The 17,494-nt window shown below is 33.7% G+C and overlaps 1 protein-coding gene across 6 annotated transcripts in view; it reads left to right on the top strand.

The window, feature by feature from the left end:
- The window catches only part of LOC121410368 (talin-1-like), a 106,809-nt gene that overhangs the window by 53,823 nt on the left and 35,492 nt on the right, over positions 1 to 17,494 (top strand). Inside the window, exons 30-46 of one of the 6 annotated variants that reach the window (XM_041602402.1) lie at positions 63 to 182; positions 2,780 to 2,875; positions 4,043 to 4,243; positions 4,801 to 4,937; positions 5,435 to 5,618; positions 6,081 to 6,203; positions 6,784 to 6,927; positions 7,924 to 8,085; positions 10,036 to 10,176; positions 10,946 to 11,127; positions 11,839 to 11,971; positions 12,564 to 12,665; positions 13,216 to 13,386; positions 13,639 to 13,785; positions 14,954 to 15,055; positions 15,598 to 15,717; positions 17,200 to 17,220. In XM_041602402.1, the coding sequence (XP_041458336.1) occupies positions 63 to 182; positions 2,780 to 2,875; positions 4,043 to 4,243; positions 4,801 to 4,937; positions 5,435 to 5,618; positions 6,081 to 6,203; positions 6,784 to 6,927; positions 7,924 to 8,085; positions 10,036 to 10,176; positions 10,946 to 11,127; positions 11,839 to 11,971; positions 12,564 to 12,665; positions 13,216 to 13,386; positions 13,639 to 13,785; positions 14,954 to 15,055; positions 15,598 to 15,717; positions 17,200 to 17,220 (2,286 nt within the window). Of the gene's footprint in view, positions 1 to 62; positions 183 to 1,120; positions 1,139 to 1,426; positions 1,460 to 2,779; positions 2,876 to 4,042; positions 4,244 to 4,800; positions 4,938 to 5,434; positions 5,619 to 6,080; positions 6,204 to 6,783; positions 6,928 to 7,923; positions 8,086 to 10,035; positions 10,177 to 10,945; positions 11,128 to 11,838; positions 11,972 to 12,563; positions 12,666 to 13,215; positions 13,387 to 13,638; positions 13,786 to 14,953; positions 15,056 to 15,597; positions 15,718 to 17,199; positions 17,221 to 17,494 lie in introns of all 6 variants that reach the window. The other 5 variants (XM_041602404.1, XM_041602405.1, XM_041602406.1 and 2 more) reach the window with 5 other exon arrangements.

Genomic DNA, 17,494 nt, shown 5'->3' with positions numbered 1-17,494 from the left:
CTTTAAAATGATGTGCCCTGTTCAGATGTATACCATGTCTTAACTTTATTTTCTCATTACAGGTTGCAAAGGCAGTGTCTCTTGCCCTCAATAATTGCGTGAACTGCTTACCAGGACAGCGTGATGTGGATAAGGCCATCAGGGCAGTAGTAGAGTCTAGTAAAGGACTCATGTCTGGCAAGGTAGGTGGGACAAGCATGATGTCCTCACACCATCAATGGAAATAATTGGTGCATTGTGTGTGATATCCTCACATCATCAATGGAATTAATCAATGCATTGTGTGTGTCCTCACACCATCAGTTGAATGAATTGGTGCATTGTATGTTCATGGCATGCCATGTTTTCTTTCTGCATCTTGATTCTCATTTGATGATAATACTAATATCATTTTAGGGTTTCATGATATATGCTCCAGCAAAAATTGCTCCGATGGAAATTCTGTACTTTAAGCCAAACCTAAAACCTTACCTCCAAAACTAAATAAATCTTTACATTAGTCTGAACCAAAACTATTACATTGCCAACTCTAACCCTATGCCCTCTGAGATATTAAGACCATAGCAAAAAAGGAGCAAATGTGACTTATGTCATCCATTTTGGAAAAGAGTGTTTTCATCTCTTAATGTGTCCTATGCCATGACAAATATAGTTTGAATATTTCTGGACAGAAATACCATCAATGATGCAAATAATTACAATTTTGAATTATTTCTTTGAAGATCATTGTCTAGAATACCAAGCTGGGAAGATTTATAGTTGAAAACTTTCTTACAATTTATGTTATAATTAATTTATTTTTATTTTGTTTTATGAATTATATTCTGTTCATATTGTCTTTAATAAAACACAGCATTGACTTTATATCTTTGATGTGTAATGTAAATTATTAATGTCAAATATTCATTGAATGCTGTTATTTAATTAGAAAGCTTAAGTCATTGTAATATTCATTGGTAGCATGCTTTCTGACAGTGAAAGTGATGTTTACAATTTCTTTCCATCATGTTTTATACTTTGATACAAATATTTATGATTGATTTACATTCCACAAACACTGATTATTTTCTTATATCTTAATACTTAAATTTGTTGAATATATTGTTCTTCTTACTGAAAGGAGGATGAGCCTTTAACGGTAATTACATTACAAAATATACTGAATTTTGAGAGTCATGAAGAAAAAAGCTTTCTGGCTGTCTGTCTACCACTAGAACATTCCTCTTAGCTTTTTAAATCTACTAGGCTTTTTCATCTTTAAATCTTATTCATCATTCACTTCATATTTCTTTTAATCAGTACTTTATTGTGAAAATTATGTTGGAAACCATGTAAGCATATCTTACTTTTCTTGCCCTCATCATATTTTTTTTGTTATTTTTTATTGTACTCATAATACTTGCTTCTTGACATGCTTACTAATTAGATGATGAAAAAAGCGCAGGAGAAATATGCCATGGTATGTAGGCAATTTGAAAACCAAACAAATCTGTGGGTTTTTATATAGCACTGTATCAAAAGTCACAAATACTGTATTTGCACATTGTTATTCTTCTTTACATGTTGTACCCCAATATTGTATCTTGCTATAACTGTCCTTTATGTTTGCTTGTGGTGTATTTTCTTTTTGGCAATTATCCCTCTGGAAATGTCTTCTCTCTTATATTCAAATATAAATACAAATCAATCTATGGAATTTCCTTTGAGAATTTTTTAATTGAATTCCTTTAATTAATTCTGAAGATAAGTTGAACAAACATGTAGATCAAACTCTTAAGAGCAACTCTCAAGTTATTTTGAAAGAAAAAAATCAAAGTTTTTAGAAAAGAAAAATGTAATATCTAGGAAAAAAAGAACATGGACTTTCTGGTGTTGTTTTTCACTATAGGCTTAAATATTTACACCAAATGGATTTGAATTTTCCAGTATATTATCATTTCCCAATAATGTTCCTGTTGGTGTGTTTTTGCATACTTTCCAATAATCCTTATTTAAGCAATTGTGACATAAACTAGACTGGTATCAGATCAGCAGACTAGACAAAATTATCCATTCACATTACAATATAAGACTAACGCTGGGTTATATGTTACCAACAACTTAAAAGTAACTCATATTGCTTTTACATAGGTTATGGTGGAAACTGATAATTGAAAACTGGAATGGAAAATATTCCTTGTACGCAATAGCTTTCTTTTAGTTCATTGCTCCTGAAAATATTGTCCTTTTGGTCATTCCAAGTTTGCTGTAAAGTCTTGAAATATTTTTGCTTTTGGAATCGACTGAAAATTTATGAGGAATTGGAAAAGAAAGTAAATTGGATTATTGTTCCTGCAGGTAAATACAAAAAGGGAGCTGCAGAAGTTAACATGATAAAAACAACACTTTTCAGTGGATGATGGTTTTAGATTGGTTTGGCAATGTGACTGGTATTTCTTTTCATAATTAACCATGTTTTTTATTCTTTCTATACCTTTGCATGTTTGTTGTGCCATGGTGTCATCATCCATTTCTACTGGTCATCCTGGTGTAACATATTCCTCAACCTTTGATCCCATCTTCTGACTACTTTCTCTCTATATCTTTTCTTTGCAAATCTCTTTCCTCCTCTGATAATATTCCTATTGCTTACATCTTGATTCTCTTCTCTACTCCATCTTTCACTGCCTCTGTCTATTCTCACCTCTCTCTCTTGTGGCTATTTCCAATCTTTCCTTCATCTGTTGATGTCTCCTATCACATCTCACTCCATATCATGGGTTCAACGTACGTGGTGTAGTTGAGCAAGCCATATAATCGTCACAGCTTGTCTATGGATCTCGTATCACCTACGTCTAGTATGACCCAAGAGGATTTGATGGCTTTGTTTTCAAGTGTATGTCTCTTAAAAAAGCAACCAAAAAAAGTTGTACTAGTAGCTGATCAATTTTCTTTCCCCCATCCCACTTCTACATATTTTGAGGCTAATGAAAGTCATTCATTGCTTTATTTTCTAAATACTTTCGGAATATGATGAAGCCATACAGTGTTTTATTATATAGATGACTTTATAGAAATATAACTTGTTGTTTTCTAAACATGTTATTTTTAATTTTTGCAATATTGAAAGAAACCTTAAGACCATATTGGTAAATTATGCAAAATTGATTTTTAAAGATGTAAAATGTAAAACCTTACATGCCAAAAAAGAAAGGCAGACAGATTGAGAAAAAATACTAGACCATTTGGGTACTTGCAAACTGATGTATCATGTTACAAAGTTTGTCCTGAAAGTATTGTATTTGTGCAAAATATGGTGGTGTATTTTTTGTATGTCTCCTAGAATTTATTTCTGTATTGTGGATTTTATGTATTGTGACTATATTTTCCTTCATACCTCAACTTTTAAGTATGCACATTTCTTATATTTTGCCTGTCAGCAATATATTAAAACATGCCCTATCCTTTCTGAGTATACAGTGAAATCAAACAACATATATTGATATAAAGCTGTTTTGATGTATTGTTTTACTGTTTTCTTTGATAGTCCTGGATGGATTTTACACATTTTCCTATTATTTTGGATTTTTATTAGTCCTTGTTATATATGTTTTCATATTACAATTTTCATGGTTTTTCTTCAGTTTGAAAGTAATGTATATATTTCAAGAGCTAATTTAGAAATATATAATTCAAATCAATTTCATTCAAGATATAATTTGACTAGTTATTTTTTAATGTTTCTTTTGTCGTCCATATTAAGTAGGTAGGTTTATGGGGAGGGGGGTCTCGAAAAGATAATTGTTTGCAATATTAATGTCATTTGTATTATTCAATTATGCAGCACAGTATGCATTGATTCAACCATCTATTTTTGTGGGGGGCTGCAAATAAACATATATCTTGTTTATTATTTGTATGTCGTAAAGTGTTTTTGATGCTAACTTTATTTCTTTTTATTTCCATTGAATCCTACCAATTGCCCTTCCCACCACCTGCCACTACCCTTCCTCCTAATTGCACCCCTATGCATCGGCCTGTCACCAAATCGCCCCCCCTGCAGCTGCCAGAAGGAACCCAGAGGAATTATCAGGAGCATCAGAATGCATTGAACAGTGCTGCTCAAGGACTCAATGTAGCTAGTGGAGAACTAGTGGTGGCTGCCAGAGGTACAACTGAAGAACTGGCTTTAGCAGCTAATGAGTTCAGCAGGGAATTCCAGGAATTGATGGACTCTGGTATGGGTATGGCCAGGACAGCTCCGGTAAGTCTAGAAACACCTGTGGACCATTTCATTACAATTGTGGTAATGTCACAGTCATGACAACTTCCATTATTGTATCCCCCGAACAACATCCATTAAGCAGACAATTACAATCAAGGTTTCCATGGTGTGTTACAATAATTACAAAGAAGTGAAAGTTCAAAAGTGATTTTAGAGCGACATTTCACAGAAAGCTAGATATACATTGCTTGCTATTGTTTTAGCAGATTAATATTTAAGATGTACTACATTTGCAATATCCTTGGTGTCGAAGACGCAGTGTGAAGTGATTTCTGCTAATCAAAATGAAAAATGAATTCATGTCAGGAGCAAGACCCTTTTTTAAAAAAATGTATGTATGGTATTATATAATGAATTGAAATTTAAGTATTGGAAGAGATAATTGTATATCTGTAAATTCCACACAGTGAGGCCTATGCCTGGGATGGGTCAGGCTAGGCTTTATGGAATGTAATATTGAAATCATATAATGGTCACATGGGTAAAGAATATATGCATACAAATAAGGCGATGTTTTAATTCTTGTGTTTGCTCAGACTGACGCACAGAACAACATGGTGGGTAGTCTGAAGAACATCTCAGTATCATCAAGTAAACTTCTCTTAGCTGTCAAGTCTATGTCAGTGGATCCTAATGCCCCCAATGCTAAGAACCTGTTGGCTTCTGCTGCTAGGTAAGGATTACTATCTTTCCTCCTCTATACCCAGGTGTATGTGGGTATCAGGTGGGATATCTGTGGCCTAGTTATCATGCCATTCTGGGTTGGTCATTGTAGTTTCTCCAAAAAGGTTCCAAACAAGTAATCCAAAGTAGATCTCAAGATACTCTTCCCTTTTAGATTACACAATGAACTCCCATTCAAGAGAATTTCAACAGAAATTTAAAAAAAGTAAAAATCTTTGTGTGGCTATTCCTGTAGATGTATGTTTTGCTTGAAATAATGTTTTTAAAAATGACAAGGTTTAATTCTAATATCAGAAAGGATCAGATTTAGAAAATTTTCCCCAAAACAATTGTAATTGTCTTTCCTTTAAAAATAGTTTGAGATTTATACTCAACAAAAGAATTTAAAGTTGATGTTATGTTTGCAAGTTTTGGGTTTCCAGGTTGAATATATGTTCATAATCATATTTGTCAAGTGATGGGATTATATTTTGTTTGTTTTCCCAGGCAAGTAACAGACAGTGTGAATCAGTTATTGAATACATTCATGCAGAGTGCCCCTGGACAGAAGGAATGTGATAATGCATTACGTAATATTCAAACAATCAAGTCTATCCTTGATAACATCAATGAACCAATCAATGACTGGACTTACTTTGAATGTCTTGATTCCATCATGCTCAAATCAAAGGTAAACTTTTGACTTCCAAGTAACCTATTAGAATGTTGATAAACTAGAAAAGTGCTCACAGTAAAAATGTTTAATATTGAAATTAGACTCACAAATAAAGTGTTCGCTTTGAATTGATTAATAAGTATTGCTCGTAGAAATATTCTGAAAGAATTTCCTGTTATGTAAGTTTTTATATAAACTTGTTTTATATGAGAGAATATTGATTGTTCTTATTTTGTTGAAAAGTGCCTTTCAATTAAGGAAATATTTCAAAAATGGACATTTCATGCCTTGATTTTGTAGATGATTACTTTCATATGAATTTCTTTTCTTGAACTATGCAGTGCTATCGATTCTTGCAAAATAATTAAGTGGATTTATAAAAAGTGTCATACATTGTCAATTTCCTGTACCAGTGTTAATATGTTCATTTGTTTAGCTTGCTATTAAGATACAATATTTTGCTGTTATATTTGTTAGGACCTTGGTGAAAGCGTGAATGGTATTGCTAAGACTGCCAAGGACGGTGAGCTAGAGAAGTTTGGTCAGATGGTAGATTCAGCAGGTCAGGCTGTTTGTGGACTCACCGAAGCTGCTGCTCAGGTAAACATGTAAAAGCCGTGTTATGAAGCAGTAGTCACAGATTTTCACTCAACTATTCTTAGAAGCTACTGTGATCCTGATTTGTGTAGATCAAGTTTGTTAGTACAGTTCACTGACAATAAGCTTCATGAATCCCCCTGGCAACCATTTTATGAAGATGTGTAACTCGGAGAAGTTGTCAATATCAGACAGCATAGTAAGAACCAGAGACCAGATTTCACTAAACTGTTAGAGGTGACATTAAGTCGGTGCTTACAACTTTTCTGAACAGTGACCAGAGTAGTTTATTTAAAAATTATCAACCTGCTACTCTAGGAAGGAAGTTACATATCTTGGAGTAAAAGTGACTGTTTCTGTCACAGTGATTTATCTTTGTAACGGTTTATGAACATGCTAGTTTGATATAATAGAGTGTTGTTACGCTAATTGATTGTTTTGTTGTTGATATGAATAGGAAATCCATGTCAAATTGGATTTGGGGAATTAACTTTTATGTAAATATTTCGCCTACCGGTACCTAATACTTACCTGTTTTTTTTTCTTGTCTGATGTATATAATGAAATCTATTTTTGCTTTCAGTCTGCATATTTGGTTGGTATCTCTGACCCATCGAGTGTAGCAGGTAGACCAGGTCTTGTTGACCAGTCTCAGTTAGTTCGTGCCTTCCAAGCTATTGAATCTGCTTGTCAGAGCCTTCTTAATCCAGATAGCAACCAACAACAGGTGAGTTTCTCTTGAAGACAAAATCTGAACTTCTTTCTCAAACTTATCGGGATAAGTGAATTTCAATTTATGCTAATGTTCGACCGCCTGCCCCCCCCACCCCCTCCACGTTTAGTCTATTTAGGGTTAAGCCCTCTTGTTTAGATACAGACTGTCTACATATGTAATTTAAACCATTGATATGGACAAGGAGTAGACTAATGCATACCAATTCTTTTTGCACATTTTTCCTCATGGCAGATGGTATTCCATATTGCTACAAATAGTTACAATGTTTAACCAAAAATATTTTTAGCCTCCAGAATACCTGCTGATAAATGCCTTATTTAATGTGTTATAATGCAGTTTGAATGTTGTGTCTCTGTTAACTTTCGGGAAGTTCACCTGATCCAGAATAGATTTTGGAGAAGCTTGATGGTTGGTCTGTAATGAGAGGTACCCTGAGGATGTATTGCCCATTATTTCTGATGTTATATATTATGTATGTATTCTGTTTAATCAAGTTACATCCAGTTGAAACATGATTTGATTGGGGCTGCTACTATGTCCTTCCATTTCTTCAATTCACAAAATTTGCTTTCTGGAATCATGAGAATCAAAGATCTGACAATAACAACTTGGCCTTCAAGGGTTTCTTTGTCAAGAACAAGAATAATCTAGATTTTTTGATTAGTTTCAAATTCTGCATGCTGGTTAAATCATGAGAATCAAAGATCTGACAATAACAACTTGGCCTTCAAGGGTTTCTTTGTCAAGAACAAGAGTAATCTAGATTTTGATCAGTATCTTCAAAGAATTCTCATTAAAAAGAAGCCATACTTGTAATAGCAGAGAGCGGACATCATTAGGCCTACTTATTTACATATTTGATATAAGATCTTTATATTAAAGAAGGGAACAAGTTAACCAAAGAATCCATTCAAAAGATTTTCTAAAAATATTTTATGATACAATTTTAATAAATAAGGTGCCTGATTGTTGTTGGAATCATTACAGGTTTTGGCTGCAGCAACAGAGGTTGCCAAACACACTTCAGCCCTGTGCAATATATGTAAAGGTGCTTCTACAAAGACCAGCAACCCAGTAGCTAAGAAACACTTTGTCCAGTCAGCAAAAGATGTGGCTAACAGTACCGCCAACTTGGTCAAGAGCATCAGGGTAACAGTTTATTTGTTTTTTAGCTCATCGGGCCCAAATGGCCAGATGAGCTTATGCCGTGGCGTGGTGTCTGTCGTCTGTCATCCGTCCACAATTTCAAAATGCTTCTTCGCCATTTCAAGTCCGATTTCAATGCTGTTTGCTTTATATGATAGCACTAGGTGGGGGATTGAAAACTTCTACACAGAATTATAACACTCATTAAACATGCAAATTAATGTACATTTTTAAAATTCACAAAAAATGCTTCTTTTTGTTTATTTGTTGACCGATTTTGAATTTTTTGCTTCCATCTGGTAGAGCTTGATGAGGTTCATCAAACTTCTATTCAGAATTTCGAAATTTTGACTATAACAATATTTACGCTAATTTATGCAAAATTGATTTATGCATATTTTTTAAAATTCACCTAATATGATGCTTCTTTATTTGTTGACCTTCATATATTTTCAAAGCTCACAAAAAATACTTATTTATTTGTTAATTGATTTTGATAATTTTTGTTCCATCTGAGAGCTACATGAGGTTCACCAAGGTTCTACACAGAGTTTAGAAATTTTGACTAGAAAATTATTTAGACTTAAGTTATATGAAATCTATTCATAGATAGCAAAAAATGCTATGTCATTTCTTCATCAATTTCCATTCTATCTCCTCAATTAATGTCACCACTATAATTCACTGCAGTGTCAACTGGGCTGAAATTAAAATTGTGTTAAATTTTGTGGCGAGATGCCGGATGAGCTCCTTATCATTGATGTGCTATTTTTTTTTACTTTCTCAATCATTATTTCAATTTGGCTTGAGGTTCTTACACTGCTTCAATATTTCTTCCTTCCCATTTTTTTCCTAAAAAGTAATGTGATGTGGGAAATAAATAGAAAATAACTGTATATGAGAATTTACTCTCATAACTAGAGGATTGAATATTGATGTCCTATCAAAATGCATTCTTTTATTAAAAATCATTAGGCATATGCACTTTTGGCACACATTTGTATATTTGTGTAGAAGCTTTTGAACTGCAAGTATATTGACTGAGATCAATAAGTAAGTAGTCATACTTATGTAATCAGACACTATAATGTTATTATGCATTGATAATAGTTTTCCAAGAGGCCTATTTCCACTATGAGTTTTTTTAATAAGATGATTGAAAAAAGACAATGTGTCATTTTTTTAATTCACATTTGCTATTCAAGGCAATCACAGCATAATGCCCTGATCTTTAAAAACTGTCCTAACAGTACATCAGAGAAAATCGACTTCAAAGTTTACTATAATATGCACTTTTTGTCCCAAGCCATACAAGATTTTTATTGCTTGAAAAATACATGGTAAGAAAGACCAAGACACATGCTTTCTTTATTGATATCTTTATTTTTACACAGAAACAAGAATTAGACAAGATATCGCAAAAGAACTACTTGCTTGTAATTTCGGTTTGAGTGGTTTTGATTTTCCCTGTTGAAAAGCCCCGAAGGGAATACAACAACCCTGACCGCGAATTTTATACGCCGCAATCAAGCAAAACGTTGTATAACTTTCATGTGCGAAGTCAATGCATTGCAGATACGACCGTTTGGCTGAACATGCATTTGCATATTAAGAGCGTGCAGCTGTTGCTTGTTTTCTTTGCTACAGTATACGTTTTCATTGTGATTAGTGCATTCTGCCTTAAAAATCCCTACATATCTCAGAAACTGAAATAAATTGCTGCCCAAAAATTAATGTATGTATAGATAAGGACTTGTACTTTAATTTTCTGCAAAAATCTTAAAAACAATTTTTTGATCAAAATTGACTGATATGGCAGTTTTGATGAATGCCAAAAAATCCCAAAATCTATTTTTTTATCAAAATTGACTGATATGATGGTACATATGAATACCAATAATATTTCTTAAATCAATCTGAATCACTGTCAATATTTTACCATTTTTCTTTCAGGAACTGGATGGTAACTTCTCTGAAGCAAATCGTCGTAACTGCGGTGAAACGACGCGACCTCTTGTGGAAGCAGTTGAGAATCTTATCACGTTTGCTAGTTCTCCTGAGTTTGCCAGTGTGCCTGCCAAGATTACACCACAGGTAAGGTCAAATGTAATTAATATGCAGCAGAAATAAGAGAAAAACTATAAAAAAGATATATTCATGTAAAGAGATTTTGGGGGAATTTCATTGACTTGTAAATCAAAATGTATTTATTGATGTATTCATGAGTCCATATACAATTTCTGAGTAATGTAACATTAAAAAAACGATGGGGGATGAAAAATTATTAAGAAATCATCAAAAAATCTCTGTGTTTTTGCCTAGCAAGAATGGAATGGTCTAAAACATTAGGATATCACCTATTTGGGTATCTTTATGATATATAATTACTCTATGCGTAAAGCAGGTTTCCAGAAAGCTATTTTGAATAATGATTAAAAACATTACCATGAGAGGGCAATAGACCCCAAGTTCAAATTCTGACAGCTGAAAAAAAAATGCAAATTTTATATTCTGATGACTGAAAAAATGCATACAATGACCACTACAATTTTGCAATACTTGAATATAAGATGACACTTGGATATAATTCACATTACATACCTTATACCAAGGGTTTAAACCTGCTAAAAAGTCAACTCTTTCTGCTCTAGGCTCTTGATCAGTAATAAAGTTTTCTTCTCCCTCTTGTCATTCACAGTATAATTAATCACTTTAAAGTAACTATTCCCTGCATTTTAAATCAGTGGTTTCTCAGTTCCCTTCCATTTAATTTACTTGTTATCCTAACAATGACAATGGCTTATTTAGCTGCCCTGTACTTCTTCCATATAATGCATGTTTTTATTTTTCATTTTCTTTGCAGGCCCAAGTTGCAATGACGCCTATCGTTACAGCAGGCAAACGTATGATTTCTAGCTCTAGTGCCTTGATCCAAACAGCCAAGCCATTGGCTATCAATCCTAAGGATCCTCCTACATGGCAGCTATTGTCCAATCATAGCAAGAATGTATCAGATTCTATCAAGGAACTCATTGCATCTATCAGGTTAGTTATTTTATATTATGTGTATTCCCATTTGTAGTAGTTGTGATCAACATTGTATGCTAAGATTATTGTACAATTATATTGTTGATCATCGGATCCCCTATTGGACTACTTTTTGTTGCAGCCATTAGCATGATATATCGTGATGAACACTAGATTTTTATCATACTCTTTCTATATGGGAGGAAGGGGGGGGGCTAGGCAGGAACAGATTTATTTTCAAATCATACGTTGTGTAATCCTTGCATTTTCTTGCCTGTTTATCTATATATTTTTTATATAGTTAACATGCTGAAATTTTAGTCCAAATTCATAAATGAGGTTTAAAGTGGAGGCTGTCATTATGCCCAAGAGCAGAATAACACCAGTTGAATGATTTTTTTTTAAATATTTAGTGTGTATGTACATGGAAGATCCTAGATGGTGGCTTAAATAAGCAGGGAGATTAAACCTCTTAATCAGGCCATCCTTTTATCATTTTGGATATTACACACTTTGCAAAATTTTTGTTACTTTTTAAAGGATAATCTTGTAGTTATACTTCATTTTCGATGTATCTATGTTTTTCATGCCATTTCTGGTATGAATCATATGTAATGAAGTTATGAAAATATGAATATTATAAAACAGATGAAGAATCATACAGTCATATCAAAACTTGAAGGATAGAGATTGCTTATTTGTGGTGTTGGTGTGTTTTTTTTTATACAGGGATCGTGCACCTGGACAAAGAGAATGTGATGAAGCAATCAATAAAGTGAATCAATCAATCCGTGATTTAGATCAAGCTTCTTTAGCTGCTGTTGGTCAGACTCTGCCTCCACAAGAAGGCTTGTCTCTCAGGGTATATATTATAAAGATATGTTGATTTATGAATTTCATGATTAATTTATTACTATTGTTAGGATTGTGTCACCCCTTCCTAGTTATCATGAATATTCTCATATGACTTCCTAGTTTTTTCTCACCCTATGAATCCCACCTTTTATTTCTAGCACTCCCTCTTTCTTTAAATACTTTCTTCCCTTTTATTATCTTACTTCATTGCTCCTGTACCATCCCTATTCCATTTTAGAAAGTTGCCTCTTTATTACCAATAGATTTTGAGATAATATGAGTCTATTTAATTTATACTCTTCAAAGTAAACTTCAAAGGCACCCCTGAAACAGGGAAAACCTTTTTTTAGATGAAATATATATGCATTGTAAAAGAACAGGATTAATGGACCTAAATACAATTAACCCTTAAAAAGAAAAGAAAAAATCACAAATTGATGAATTCCGAGAATGATTGCATGCTGGATAAGTCTAGATGGGATAGTTGCAAAGTGTGTTAATGGGTAATTTATCAATTCATGCTCAAGGATTACCTTTTATTCATTGAAATGAATTTATTAAATTAAATTCAGTTGATTTTTTGCTTTGTGTATTGACAGGGCTACACTGAGAACCTGCTTAACAGCTTAGCACAGATCAACGCTAATATTGATAAAGTGGCTGCTGCAGCTAAAGGACAAGCAGAGCAACTTGGACATGGGGTAAGATTTACTATCTTTTTTTATTGCTGAGAAAATACTTGGTTGCCAGCTTTATAGCAATCAGGGAACAAATTGGAAAAAGGGCCTGTAAGTTTTGATTAGAGAGGTATGATTTTGCAACTCAAACAAGTTAAACCACATCAACTCATTGGCCTATATTCTGAATTTGTGTTTACTATTAACTCTGGTCTTTAGTTGTGGACATCCATCTATGGAAAGCCAATTGTGACACAAATTTCTAACAGTCCAGGTTCAATTTGTCAGCTCATTTGACACTCTATGCACATCTATGAGATTGCTTCAATTGATATATGACGTTTTAATAGTGAAAAGGGGAAAACTAATGTATCAGAAAAAAGAAAGTTTTAATTAAATGCTAGATTACTCAAATGGCTGTTTAGTGCTTAGTTGTGAAGATTTATTGAATTAGCATTTGTAAACTGTATATTCTACTTAGGCAAAACTGTTTGCTTCCTTCATCTAGTTCTCTCAATTCTGCTTCAATTTTTATTGCCTTGCTAAATGATCTATTCTCTCCCTTTGTATGTAGGTTACTGCTATGGCAAATTACTTTGAGCCTCTAACTCGGAATGCCATTGGGGCTGCATCCAAAAGCATAAACTCACAAAGACAGAGCGATCTCTTAGATCAAACCAAGACGGTTGCCGAGTCCTCACTCCAGCTTCTCTATGTTTCTAAAGAAAGCGGTGGAAATCCAAAGGTAGGTCATCTTGAGAGAGAGAAAATATTCATTATGTGAAGATGAGGAAATACCATAAAACCAGCTATCAATGTTTATACTGTGAGAAAAATGTAATAACTGAGCCATATATTATTAGCATTGTACTGAATATAGAAAAACTTTTTTATTTTCAATTTACCATCATCTACTGCAGAAATAAGAGAAGAATATTATTCCATTGCTGAAAGAAGAAGAATATGATTAATGAATATTATTATTTGTTGCTGATAGGCATTACAGACCCATGGAGCTGTAGATGAAGCAGCTCAAGGTAGTAAGGAAGCAGTAGCTGATCTCATTGCAACCCTGGAGGAAGCAGCTAGTGAGTTTGGTGTTGTCAGTGGAATGGTAGATAGCATCTCAAGAGCTATCCTTGTGGTAAGTCACTTTTGATGTAATGTGATGTGTAAACTGAGTTTGGTATCGTCTCTGGAATGGTAGACAGCATCTCAAGAACCATTCTTGTTGTAAGTCACTTCTTGGTGTGATGTGATGTTTAAACTGAGTTTGGTATCATCACTGGAATGGCAGGCAGCATCTCAAGAACCATCCTTGTGTAAGTCACTTCTTGGTTTGATGTGATGTTTAAACTGAGTTTGGTATCATCACTGGAATGGCAGACAGCATCTCAAGAGCTATCCTTGTGTAAGTCACTTTGTGATGTGATGTGTAAACTGAGTTTGGTATCGTCTCTGGAATGGTAGACAGCATCTCAAGAACCATTCTTGTTGTAAGTCACTTCTTGGTGTGATGTGATGTTTAAACTGAGTTTGGTATCATCACTGGAATGGCAGACAGCATCTCAAGAACCATCCTTGTGTAAGTCACTTCTTGGTGTGATGTGATGTTTAAACTGAGTTTGGTATCATCACTGGAATGGTAGACAGCATCTCAAGAGCTATCCTTGTGAAAGGCACTTCTTGGTGTGATGTAGTTTGAGAAAGAAAATACAACTTTATTTTATTTATCTGACAGAAAATTACATTCTTTTGGGGGATGTATAGTATGCATGACATTTTTGCAGTAAGCAAATCAAGTGGAAGTACCAAGAAACTATTTGTATTTGTTTTATGTTTTGCTCTTTTTATAGTATAAATTATTTTCCCATTATCTTATCATAAATTATTTTTACTTTAATTTGAGTTATTAACCTATTATGGATTTAATTTAATTCTATACTATATTCTTATCAAGGGTGATGATTTAGACAATTCTTTTAGGTGTTTATGACCACCCTGTTCCAGTACTGTTGTGTTCTTTTTATTACATCTGATATTAAACATGTGTAATCTGTATATATTTTCATTTTTAATAGCTTAATTTTAATTAAGTGTTCATGCAATTGTATGATATATGTATGTTTTATAGGAATTGAAAAAAGAAATGTTGAATTGAATTGAAATCCAGTATGTGCATTGTGATAAGTGCTCAGCAATTTACTCTGGCAAAGATGATCACCCTTTGAGAGTAACAGCAGGATTGTGGACAGAAAATGAATGGTAGATGTGTACCAAAATGAACTGTCTCATAAATATTGTGCTTTCAGACTGAGCAAGCTGTACCAGAGAATGAAGTTGGTGACTTTGTAGACTACCAGACAGACATGGTTAAGACTACCAAGGCCATCATCAGAACAGCTCAAGATATGGTAAATTTATTTCTTTGTGTTATTATCATGTATACATGGATTGGTTTCAACCACTTAAAAATCAAATTCAAATGATTTCATATCTTTATTTCATGTATTGTCAGATTTTTCAGAAAGTTGGTCAAGTTTTCATCTGAAATTCATGGAGTTCATATTGTTAATCCCAAACAACCATTAGTAAGCATGCTATTTTTCTGTAGGTACTTCAAGATAATATGGACCTGTTACACATGCGTGTCACATGAGGGGCACACATCAAGCACATTGAAATTGTGCAGTTTTGGCCAGTTTGCTGTCATTCGCTTAATGCGCGTCATTGTACATGAACATTATCTGTTTGATGCCATCCACTTGTCAGTCAAGATTTTTTGAGTATGCTAAAAAATGCTCACAATGACGCACTGATAATTTTTTCTCTATTTTTGATTGAATTTCAATGCTTAGGCCGTGCATCGGGCTAAATGTGACAGGGCCTATGTATTTATTTATTGTAATGATGACAGGTCCTGAGCCAATTGATTTTTTTTCTGTATGTCAAATAGGTGTCCAAGGCTAATATTAATCAGACTGGTGAACTAGGAACCTTAGCTAATCAACTCCAGCATCACTACAACAAGCTAGCTCAAAATGCCAGGGGTGCACAGGCTTCCACCAATCAAGAGGTAATCTTTATTCATCACTCTTTTAAAATGCCATTAAGACTTTATTTATACCTGCTCTACTTTGTGGTTGTTGATATTTTTTATTTTATTTTAATTTTGTTTTAACTTTTCCTCAATAATTTAACATTTTGTTTGATATTTTAATGAGAATCATTCAAGTCTGCTGCTGAATTCTTTGGTTGCGTTTATTTGGACCTGAATTTGTGTTATTTCCTTGAAAAAAATAATTTTCAGAGTTTTTTCTTTAACTGAAGATGGAGTGTTTTCTAGCGTCTTCCAATTTGATGTGAAATGTTTCATTTTGGTTGGTTTATCTCTTTTTTTTCCAACTTAGAACTCTTACGTTTGTGCTTGTTGTTAGTGGGTTCACTTTGAAAGCTTTAATTCAAATGTTTAACCCTAACTAGGCTGGGGTATTTGGGAGATCATATGAGATCTTGGCTGTCGATCGCGCTGAGATTTGGCATGCATGTTGCCTGGGACATAGCCTTCAAATTGTATACTTATACTTTTTTTAAATTGCTATTAATTACTTATGCTAAATTATGCATAATTAGTATGCCAAATCAAAAAGTAAAATTTGCTGTAACTCCCTAAATAATCTCCAAATGTCCATGGTAGATACTCTTTTTCATTCTTAGCACATGTACAAGAAAAAAATTGCAATATCAGATTTTTGTTGTAATATTTTGTATGTAATATATTGTTTTTGTAATTTCTTATGTTTTTTTTTGTTTTTCATTGTTTTTAGATGAACTTTGTCAGGGACACTTTTCAATCATAACAACATAAAATAAATCCATTTAAACTCGCAAAAGTAAAAATAATCACACTGAACTATGATTGAAGACACATAATTTGCATTGACTTTTGTACACAACTTCATGTTAATGAGCAGTTTTTGATCTGACGTGCACTCGTGAAATGTTGTGTAATTTTGAAACCATGAACCTGGGTGTTGCAGATTAGATTGTCAGGATGCCAGAGACTTGAAGGAAAAAGTCATGAAACATTGCAGCGAGATCTCTGTGCATTCTGAAAATATTGTGCGAAAGACGAGGGGGGCCTCCAACCCCACCCCCCCTCCCCCATGCCTAGAGAGGGTTAAATGAATTGATATTGGCTCTGAGAGCATATCTTTCTTTCTCCATGTATAACAACACTGTTTATCTAAATCCCAAAATTCTTTAGGATTTTGAGAAAAATGGTGTTCAGCCGTACGAAGTAAGTAAAATTGAGCAAAGTAAAATCAAGATCATCATGAATGGAATGAGCCTGCAAAGTTAAATGTGTACCTGGTTGATGTTTTAACCTTTCTAATCCTCTATGTGTGTGTGTGTTTAGATGAAAGTGTGTGAAATACAAACCAAATCTTGATTGGATAACTATTACTGTTATGCTTAGAAGCACTGTTCACACTTTTGATTAGATACCTTGTTTTACAATGTTGTCTCTCTTGTGTATTTCCATACATCTGAACAGATGAAGTACCCATCCCAAGAGGTAAAATTAACCAGATATTGTGCAATCCTGGAGTTGATTCCTAACAAGCAGGAAATGCTTCTATGTTTACTGCATTTTTTTCTTTCTTTATTGCGATACCATGTTAGGCCCTTTCCATATTCCAGTATCTCAAACAAAATATCAAAGTTTTTACACTGCCAAAAGACAAGGCTGTAATTAGATATGCAATATAAAATACTGCTTGCATTTGAGAAATACTGGAATGTGTAGTATGGGTACAGTAGTATTCCCCTTTCCTCTTCATTAGCTGAAT

Source organism: Lytechinus variegatus, chromosome 3 (assembly GCF_018143015.1).
Source record: "Lytechinus variegatus isolate NC3 chromosome 3, Lvar_3.0, whole genome shotgun sequence".
Classification (NCBI taxonomy): domain Eukaryota; kingdom Metazoa; phylum Echinodermata; class Echinoidea; order Temnopleuroida; family Toxopneustidae; genus Lytechinus; species Lytechinus variegatus.
The sequence above is the reverse complement of the archived record's forward strand: the minus strand, read 5'-3'. Positions and strand labels throughout refer to the sequence as shown.